This window comes from Biomphalaria glabrata, chromosome 9 (genome assembly GCF_947242115.1).
Source record: "Biomphalaria glabrata chromosome 9, xgBioGlab47.1, whole genome shotgun sequence".
Taxonomy (NCBI): domain Eukaryota; kingdom Metazoa; phylum Mollusca; class Gastropoda; family Planorbidae; genus Biomphalaria; species Biomphalaria glabrata.
Window position 1 is genome coordinate 6,605,007 of NC_074719.1, and position 10,258 is coordinate 6,615,264.

Sequence of the window (10,258 nt, forward strand, 5' to 3'; positions counted from 1 at the left end):
TAAGAGACTTAAAAACATCGCGTTAGTATTCTAAGGACGCGTTATTGTGAGGCATCTCTTTTACTCCGACAACCTTTCAGCTTATTAAAAAAAAAAAGATTGCCAAAAATATGTTCGTCCCCCATGCGGAATAAGTGCTCTGCAATGCGTGACTATCGGATTATAAGAAGTTCATTCCATTTTGCAAGAATATCGCTGTTTATATTGCGGTCTTGGGAAAGTGGTTCAAAAAGTATTAGTTGCTTTCTATAAAGTACTCATATCTCAGATCCACATAGAGGGGTTGAGAGAATCTCTGGTTGACAGATTTTTGTAGACAGGCGGAGCGATTTATTTCGCCACACTCTCGCTTGGAGGCGTCCAAAAGCACGACTATCCCTGATCACATATTAACCTCTCTTTAAAGCAATGCGTCATTTGATACTATGCTTCCCAGATAATGTGAAATTATCTACCACTTTAAGGGATGTCTATGCGCGGTGATCTTTGGGCTGAGTAGGTTTTATTGGGTGACTTCTGGAACATGACTACTGTTTAACCGAGGTTTATAGGTGTAATGAAACAACAAATACTAGTATACCAATAACATGGCTTTATTCGACAAAATTAGACTACAATGAACAGTGAATGAAACCAGCACGTCTGGCATAACACTGATGCAGTACTAGACACACACACACACACTGGGCATGAAACACGCACTGGGCATGACCTTCTGACACGCCGGATGCACGCAGAAAATCAACTCAGTTACACTACATTCACCCCACCTAAAAGTTATACAAACATAAACATGTAAATAATAGTGAAGGACAACAATATAGGAGGCCTTAGTATCCCTACAGAATACTTACAGAGTTACTCTATTGAAAAGCATTGTATACCTCTAAACAAACACGTTATACACTATAAAATTATCAGTCGCTAAGTGTCATATTATGCATACAAATATTAGGTTAGACCAGTAGAGAAAGTAGTCTTGAATAATAATGTAATAAGTAATACAATACAAAAGTCTAACTAGAAAAGCTATACACTGTAAAATGATCAGTTCTAAGTGTGTCATATTAAGCCTACAGATACTGAGTTAGAACTTGTGATATGGAAAAATAATTAAATTTATGTTAGACCTTATAATTAGGTCTGCTTGTTCTTGGTCTTAGGTTATATCTACCAGGACCAATACTGCCGTCGCTTTCAGTTGGTGACGCCGGCGTCTCTCTAACTGAAGACTCAGCCCCTGTATTTACTTCTTCTTGATGTCCATTTTCCCCCTGTTGTACATGTGTGTTAGGAGCAGCCATTGGTTCCATAGTCACATGGTCAGTAGGCACCTGCATCTGTGTTATAGGGTTTGTCTCCGGCTCAAGGTCTTCATGTTCCATATGTTGATACACCTCTGATTCTCCCTCTCTTGAAGCGGGGGCCAAATGTCGTAGTGACACTGTTTCTTCTCTTCCATCAGGAAGTCTTACAATGGCATACTGTGGGTTGCATGTGATTAAGTCCACAGCTATTGTACCATCGTCATATTTTGATGCACGGACTCCTTTTTTTAGCAACACTTTTCCTGGTTGAGCTAACCATGTCGGGAGTGATTTGCCGAAGGTGGACCTGCGATTGAACTTGAATATTCTCTCGTGCGGTGTCTCGTTTGTAGCGGTACAGAGCAGAGAGCGAAGAGAGTGCAGGGCTTGGTTTAACACCTGCTCCCATTTGGAAACCGGGAGTCCTTGAGTTTTTAAGCCAGAGTTATAGCTTTCCATAATGAACCGTTTAACCTTTCTACTTGAGAGTTTCCTCTTGGATTATAGGGGGTCGACCTGCTTGTGGCCACCCCTCTCTCGTGTAAAAATTCCTGCACCTCTCTTGACATGAATGAGGAACCTCTATCAGAGTGTACATAGTCAGGCATTCTGAATAGTCCAAATAAATTATCTAGACATCTGATTACTGTAGAAGCCGACATATCAGAACAGGCGTATGCAAACGGGAATCTTGAAAATTCGTCAACTATAGTTAGCAGGTATGTGTTCCTAGATGTAGAAGGGAGCGGTCCTTTGAAATCCATACTAAGTCTCTGGAAAGGCTGCATCGCCTTAATTAAAGTTCCATTAGAATTACTGAAATATCTGGGTTTTACTTCGGCACAGATTCTGCACTGGTTGACAACCAGCCTGACATCTTCACAAAAGAAAGGTACGTTTTTCGCTCGCACTAAATGCCATAGTCTTGTTACTCCCGGATGACACAGAGAGTCATGGAGCAGTTTCAATTCATTTCGACTCATAGCTGATACACACCCGTTTCTAGAAAACGTATCAGCCGCTACATTGTGTTTGCCTGGTCTATACAAGACATCGTAGTGGAAACAGCTCAGTTCCAGTCTCCACCTTTGAATTTTCTCATTCTTTATTTTCCCTTTGCTCTGTTTGTCGTACATGAACGCCACAGAGCGTTGATCCGTGACAAGGGTAAAGCGATTTCCTACTAAGTAGTGGTGCCATTTCCTTAAAGATTCTACAATGGCGTAGGCTTCTTTTTCTATTGCTGAGTGCCGCTTTTCACTTTTAGAGAGTGTTCTTGAAAAGAACGCCACGGGGCGGCCATCCTGGTTGAGGGTGGCAGCTATTGCAACATCTGAAGCGTCTGTTTCAACCGTCAGCGGTCGAGTATAGTCGATGGTGAAGATGGCAGCTTTCTCCAGCTCCTGCTTTAATTCGTTAAGGGCTGTCTTTACTGTTTCTGAAAGAGGGAACGACGTGTTATTTGCCAAAACATTTATTTTGTTAGAAAAATTTGGGATCCACTGTGAGTAGTACGCCAACATGCCCACGATCCGTTTTTGTGAGCGCATATCATGAGGAGGAGGAAGGTTTCTTAAAGCCTGGAATCTTTCAGGGTCTGGCTTGAGTAGGCCTTTAGAAATTTCGTATCCCAATAGGCAAACTTTGTCAGTGGCTATCGTACTTTTGTCTTCATTAAATGTGATCCCATACTTTCTAGAAGCATCTAGAAATCTTTGCATATTCTCATCGTGCGACTCTTTATCATGACCACATACCGTTACATTGTCCACGTAGGCAAAGGTGTCCTGCAACTTTTCATTCTCAATAATTTGATTTATTGTTCTCTGAAAGCATGCAACTCCATTGGTAACACCGAATGGGATGCGACAGAACTGGTAGAGTTTGCCACATGCCTCAAATGCCGTTAACGGCCTTTCCTTAGTCTTGATTGGTATTTGATGGTAGGCACTTTTTAGGTCTAGTGTACTAAAAACGGAATAGTTGGATATTCGTTCTACCAGTTCATCGACTCGGGGCATTGGGTATGCATCCAGTAAGGTGAAGCGATTTATTGTTTGACTGTAATCAATGACCATCCTTCTTTTATGTCTCTCGTTTGTTGTCACAAGCACCTGTGCTCTCCAGGGAGACTTTGAAGGTTCAATGATTTTGTCCGAGAGGAGTTTTCTCACTTCAGACTCAATAAATTTGGTATCACCTATTGAGTGCTTTCGGGACTTAGTAGCCACCGGTCTGCAGTCAGAAGTTAGATTACTGAATAGGCTCGGTGTTTCGACTCGTGCTGCTTTAAGACCACAGATGTGTAGAGGATTGCGTTTTCCTCCGTACGGTATGGTCAATTCCTTATGAAGACTTATAAAGTCTACACCAAGTATTACATCCGAGCACAATCCAGCAAGTATAGAAAGTTTGACCTTTTTGTAGTGTTCTCCCTTGTACTGGACATCGGCAAATGTATGTCCTAATGTCTGTTCAGAAAGATGTGTAGTGGCCATGAATATTCTGTTTGTAGACGGGCGTACTGGCCATTTATTTCTCTTGACGATGGCTTCTGATATGTAGCTTTCACAGCTGCCAGTGTCTATGAGAGCTTGCAACAGCAACCCGTTGACGTTCACTTGTGCCGTAGACTGTGTAAGCCCAGAGAAATGCGCTGATGACAAGGTACATGGAGTTATCACACTGGTCAGTGATATTTTGCTGTCAGCTTTGTTGGCTGTTGTTTTACTTGATTTACAAACAGTTTGGAAGTGTCCCTTTTTACCGCACTGATGACATAATGCATTTCGAGCAGGGCATTCAGTCCTAGAGTGTCTCCTCCTACCACAGAAGTAGCATAGCGACTTAATGGCATTCAATTCCTGGTCTTCATTAGAAATGTATGTTTCTAGATGGGAGCTAGTTGGCGTTTTCATTGCCCCACAAGAGATTTCGTTCGTTGAATTGTAAGCCTGAGCATGCGTTGTGGCTGTTTCTAACACTCTAGCTTCGTCAAAAGCGCTTTGTAGAGTAAGAGATGTCTTTTCCAGTAACCGCTGTCTAATAGTGTTGGATGCCAGACCAGTTATGAAGGCGTCTCTAATGCAAATGTCTCTGTGCTGTTCTGCAGTAACTTCTTTAAAGTCACAGTCCCGGGCCAGGCTTCGCAACTTTAGCATAAAGGACTCTACCGTTTGGCCCGGCTGCTGTTTACATGTAGCAACCAAATGTCTAGCAAAAATGTCATTCTTTACCTTAATATAAGTAGTCTTGAGTGTGTCTATGGCCATCGAATAGGACGATACATCACTGATGAGCATGTAAACCGTAGCAGATACGTGATTCTTCAACAACTTTAGTTTAAAGTCTTCGTTAATATCCTTGATGGACGAAAGAAAATTCTGAAATGTGTCATACCAGTGAGTCCATTTTTCTGAGGCCAGTGGAGCATTAGGATCAATGTCCAACTCTTTCGGTCTGAGTAATTTATCCATTGTAGATTAAGGAATTCAACACTAATCCAGATACATAATTTTGTCGAATAAATTGTAATGAAACAACAAATACTAGTATACCAATAACATGGCTTTATTCGACAAAATTAGACTACAATGAACAGTGAATGAAACCAGCACGTCTGGCATAACACTGATGCAGTACTAGACACACACACACACTGGACATGAAACACGCACTGGGCATGACCTTCTGACACGCCGGATGCACGCAGAAAATCAACTCAGTTACACTACAATAGGTTAACCAAAGAAAAGCAGCAGCGTGTTAAAAATTCGTTGACCGCGAGCTGGATATCACCAGGGCCAGCCTTAGGCCTATGCTGCCGCAGTGGTCCCCGAAGGTTCAAAAGCCCCGCGCTAATTCTAGGTGTAAATTATTAAATTAAACCATTATAATTTATAAAAGGGTGCCCGTGGTCTCTTTGTTTTCAAAGAGCTCCTGGAAATCTGAAACTCATAAAAATGTCCTTAAAAAGACAAAATTGTCATTTTGGGGTGTCAATCAATATGGTAAACGCCAGTCCTACGCGTGATATAAAAAAAAACGGCATCGTCAGCTTTCATTTAATAAATATGTAATGCAAATACGAATTTATTTTCTAATTCAAAATCTTTATTTTCACTTATTATCCTTATCCCTACCCTTACTGGTCCGCACGCAATCCATTTCATATAGGGTCCCGCAAATGTTAGGGCCGGCCCTGGTTGTGCAAGTAAGACATAGATAAGCTGTGTTATGACCATTTCTTATGTTTTGGTATGTGACAGTAGACTTCGAAGCTTAAACACATTGCAATAATTCACCAGCTAAATAATAACAAAGTAAAAGCTACCTACGGGTGTACACAATTAAAGTGTAAACAATCTATAAAGCCTTTAAAACACAATAACTAATCATACATAAAGATATTTAATTTCATTATTTTTTTCCATAGTTTCATAGTGGATCAATGTACAATAGGATGGTGCGCAAATGTTTAATTACGCCAATTGAATCATTAAAACTTTTTCTTGTTTGCGAAGAAATGTCTTAGTGTACTGCTGTGAGCCTAGTGACGTAAGCGGTGTCAAGTTTTTTTTCCCATTGACGTCATATAGAAAATTTCATTCATAAAACATTCTAGCCAAAATTAATTTTTCGATAATGAGCCATTTTCAAACCGATATAACGGTCGACCTCGAGTTTTCCCGATGTGGCCAATGAGTTGAGAATTTTTTTCTCACTATTATGCACATACCGTGAAATTTTAAAGAAAATCGTTAGAGCCATTTTCGAAATAAAAGATATATATATATATATATATATATATATATATATATATATCCTATACTCTTAAGCGAGCAATTCTTGTATGTATGTATGTATGTATATATATTTATATGTATATATATATATATATAAATTTTATTTCGAAAACGGCTCTAACGATTTTCTTTAAAATTTCAAGGTATGTGCATAATAGTGAGAAAAAAATTCTCAACTCATTGGCCACATCGGGAAAACTCGAGGTCGACCGTTATATCGGTTTGAAAATGCCTCATTATCGAAAAATTAATTTTGGCTGCAATGTTTTATGAATGAAAATTTTCCATGACGTAAACGGGAAAAATGCTGCTTACGTCACTAGGCTTACCGCAGTACACTAAAATATTTCTTTGCAAACAAGAACGAGTTTTAAAGGATCAATAGACCTAATTAAACATTTGCGCACCATCTTACTGTAGATTGATTTATTATAGAACTATGAAAGAAAAGTAATGAAATTAAATGTGCCGATATATGATTAGTTATTGTGTTTTAAGTGCTTAATAAGTTGTTTACTCTTTAATTGCGTAGAGCGGTGTAGATACCTTTTACATTGTTGTTTATTTTGCTGGTGACCTCCATCTGTCTCGTTCTGAGGCCGCATGCAACCATGTGCTCTCTTCTATGTCAGCTAAGTAAAGTTTGCGCCATAAGCTAGTCTTTTAAGGGTTTCGGTGTTACGTCGACCACTTTTTAGCTCACCAAAAAAGACTGCCTTTGGCATGCGTTCGTCTGAGATTCGTCTCCCATACAGGATACTGCTCTGTCCAGCGTAACTGTCGGACTTAAAGAATTCCCTCTATACAAAGGCCGCGGATACACATTTGAGACCAAAAGAAAATTTGCTGCCGAGGACAGACGCAGACGCTAAAAGAAAATCTTAATCGAGCACCGCGGACAATGGTTATGCTTGCCCTGGATGTGGCAAGATATGCAGGTCACAGCTGCAATCCTCATTAATTTTCGGACTCTAAGACAAGCCTTATTATTATTATTATTTTGCTGGTGAATTATTACCATGTGTTCATGCTTCAGTGTCTACCTCTCCTGTACCAAAACAAAGGAAATGGTCATAACACAGCTTCTCTACGCCTTACTTGCTCACACTAAACATGATATCCATCTAGCGGTCAACCAGTTTGCGTACACTGCAGCCTCTTTTGATTTAACTATAAACCTCGGTAAAAAGCTTGGAGTTAGGGCCAGGAGAGATCTGAATGGATGGATGTGTAAAAGCAGGCCATAGCACCACTAGGATGGATGGATGGCAAAAGCCGGTATGAACTTCCTATAGTCCGACAGTCAGGCTGGGCAGGGCACCTATCCCGAATGGGTAACGAGCATATTGTTTGGCGTAACAGAGGTGCCCCACGGAAACGTTTCTTTAGAAAACTAATGCCATGATTTAAGTCTAATAAGAAAAAATGCGCCATTTTACTTTGTCACTAAGTGCATGTTTTACCCTATAACGTAGAGAAGTTACATTGCAAAGACTTTCTTCCAAGCCAATAATAGTAAGCCTACAATAGTTTTACGCAAAAGATGGATTGTAAAACTATAAGACGGACGTGAGCTGTAGTTTGTCTAGACTATAGGAGGACTTAAAAGACTTTAAATTTAATCGACATGTACAATTAGGCCTTCAATTAGAACTAACAGAACACTAAAACAACTCTTCAGATTAGTAGTCTTTATCCGATCGCTCATTTTCGTAATTACAAGAATATTCCCAAAATGACTTCGGAAATTATTTAACAGAGCGAGGTTCGGCCACCTGGTACAAAAATATTCTCAAAATGACTTCGGGTATATATCCTTTCTTGACAAATTATTCATCCGAGCGAGGCTCGGTCACCTGATATTATATATATATACAAGAATTGCTCGCTTAAGAGTATAGGATTCTATGACGACCTGAACTAAAGATTTTAAAATTCGATATTCCCGATTGGCTATTACGTAGGGACTAACACAAATGCCAATCGCAGATGAATGCAGAAGTAAATTATTGAAATATCCACAACCAAGGAAATTGAGCCAATGTTTGAAATGGTGGTCATTTGCAAACAGGCGATTGACACTGGACCAAAACATTCTACTTTCTAGAGGTTGATTTCACTTTGCGTTACTGCTAGGCGGTGTCAATCGTTTCCTGTGGACCTGGTGGATCACTGGATTGTGGACCTGATGGATCACTGGATTGTGGACCTGATGGATCACTGGATTGTGGACCTGATGAATCACTGGATTGTGGACCTGGTGAATCACTGGATTGTGGACCTGATGGATCACTGGATTGTGGACCTGATGGATTACTGGATTGTGGACCTGATGGATCACTGGATTGTGGACCTGATGGATCACTGGATTGTGGACCTGGTGAATCACTGGATTGCGGACCTGATGGATCACTGTATTGTGGACCTGGTGAATCACTGGATTGTGGACCTGATGGATCACTGGATTGTGGACCTGGTGGATCACTGGATTGTGTACATGATGGATCACTGGATTGTGGACCTGGTGTATCACTGGATTGTGGACCTATTGGATCTCTGGATTGTGGACCTGGTGGATCACTGGATTGTGGACCTATTGGATCTCTGGATTGTGGACCTGGTGTATCACTGGATTGTGGACCTATTGGATCTCTGGATTGTGGACCTGATGGATCACTGGATTGTGGACCTGATGAATCACTGGATTGTGGACCTGGTGAATCACTGGATTGTGGACCTGATGGATCACTGGATTGTGGACCTGATGGATTACTGGATTGTGGACCTGATGGATCACTGGATTGTGGACCTGATGGATCACTGGATTGTGGACCTGGTGAATCACTGGATTGCGGACCTGATGGATCACTGTATTGTGGACCTGGTGAATCACTGGATTGTGGACCTGATGGATCACTGTATTGTGGACCTGGTGAATCACTGGATTGTGGACATGATGGATCACTGGATTGTGGACCTGGTGTATCACTGGATTGTGGACCTATTGGATCTCTGGATTGTGGACCTGGTGGATCACTGGATTGTGGACCTATTGGATCTCTGGATTGTGGACCTGGTGTATCACTGGATTGTGGACCTGGTGTATCACTGGATTGTGGACCTATTGGATCTCTGGATTGTGGACCTGGTGGATCTCTGGATTGTGGACCTGGTGGATCACTGGATTGTGGACCTGATGGATCACTGGATTGTGGACCTGGTGTATCACTGGATTGTGGACCTATTGGATCTCTGGATTGTGGACTTGGTGGATCTCTGGATTGTGGACCTGATGGATCACTGGATTGTGGACCTATTGGATCTCTGGATTGTGGACCAGGTGTATCACTGGATTGTGGACCTATTGGATCTCTGGATTGTGGACCTGGTGGATCTCTGGATTGTGGACCTGGTGGATCACTGGATTGTGGACCTGATGGATCACTGGATTGTGGACCTGGTGTATCACTGGATTGTGGACCTATTGGATCTCTGGATTGTGGACCTGATGGATCACTGGATTGTGGACCTGGTGTATCACTGGATTGTGGACCTATTGGATCTCTGGATTGTGGACCTGGTGGATCACTGGATTGTGGACCTATTGGATCTCTGGATTGTGGACCTATTGGATCTCTGGATTGTGGACCTGGTGGATCACTGGATTGTGGACCTATTGGATCTCTGAATTGTGGACCTATTGGATCTCTGGATTGTGGACCTATTGGATCTCTGGATTGTGGACCTGGTGGATCACTGGTGTGTTGTATTGGTCTGAAAAGAAGTTTGACAGAAGCCTAGGAAGTAGACTCCATGACGCGATAGACGTGTTCAAATAACCATTTACGATCTTTGACTAGTAGCGTTGAATTACTGCCCTTTCAAATTATTCCAACTTGTGGTTGAAAAGACTTGGTTTTGATACATCTTTTTATTTATTTCCCCTATCGTTTTACCGTCTTATGCAAGTGTCAGGTAACTATAATTATGAGAATTTCTTTTTGTACTAAAGGTAGCTTGATATGCAATGAAAATACAGGCACACGGAGGAATACCGTTCTTAATAAATAATTTTAGAATTAGCATGGCTTAGTATACAAGTTTTAAACATAAACAGTAAAACACTATGAAATAAAAATTTTAAAA

The 10,258-nt window shown here is 41.1% G+C and overlaps 2 protein-coding genes across 2 annotated transcripts; both read right to left on the minus strand.

Annotated features, from left to right (window-relative positions):
* Positions 1–750: 750 nt before the first annotated feature.
* Positions 751–4,783, minus strand: LOC129928166 (uncharacterized). The gene is made up of 4 exons (XM_056041166.1): positions 3,929–4,783; positions 1,955–3,778; positions 1,175–1,706; positions 751–770 (listed from the first exon to the last, which is right to left on the minus strand). Exons 1-4 carry the CDS (start codon positions 4,781–4,783, stop codon positions 751–753), a joined length of 3,231 nt encoding a protein of 1,076 aa, XP_055897141.1.
* Positions 4,784–8,244: 3,461 nt separating this feature from the next.
* On the minus strand, positions 8,245–10,039 carry LOC106071203 (proline-rich protein 2-like). The gene is made up of 2 exons (XM_013231250.2): positions 9,987–10,039; positions 8,245–9,886 (listed from the first exon to the last, which is right to left on the minus strand). The coding sequence occupies exons 1-2, from the start codon at positions 10,037–10,039 to the stop codon at positions 8,245–8,247; spliced, it is 1,695 nt and encodes a 564-aa protein (XP_013086704.2).
* Positions 10,040–10,258: the final 219 nt, after the last annotated feature.

Excerpts from the sequence above, each read along its gene's own strand:
- LOC129928166 (XM_056041166.1), bottom strand. The coding sequence starts at position 4,783 with ATGGATAAATTACTCAGACCGAAAGAGTTGGACATTGATCCTAATGCT. Across the intron at positions 3,779-3,928 it reads TTACACAGTCTACGGCACAA|ACATTAGGACATACATTTGC; the intron begins GTGAACGTCAAC and ends CTTTCTGAACAG. Across the intron at positions 771-1,174 it reads CGACGGCAGTATTGGTCCTG|GTGGGGTGAATGTAGTGTAA; the intron begins GTAGATATAACC and ends TATAACTTTTAG.
- LOC106071203 (XM_013231250.2), bottom strand. The coding sequence starts at position 10,039 with ATGTATCAAAACCAAGTCTTTTCAACCACAAGTTGGAATAATTTGAAA. Across the intron at positions 9,887-9,986 it reads TGGAATAATTTGAAAGGGCA|ACCAATACAACACACCAGTG; the intron begins GTAATTCAACGC and ends ACTTCTTTTCAG.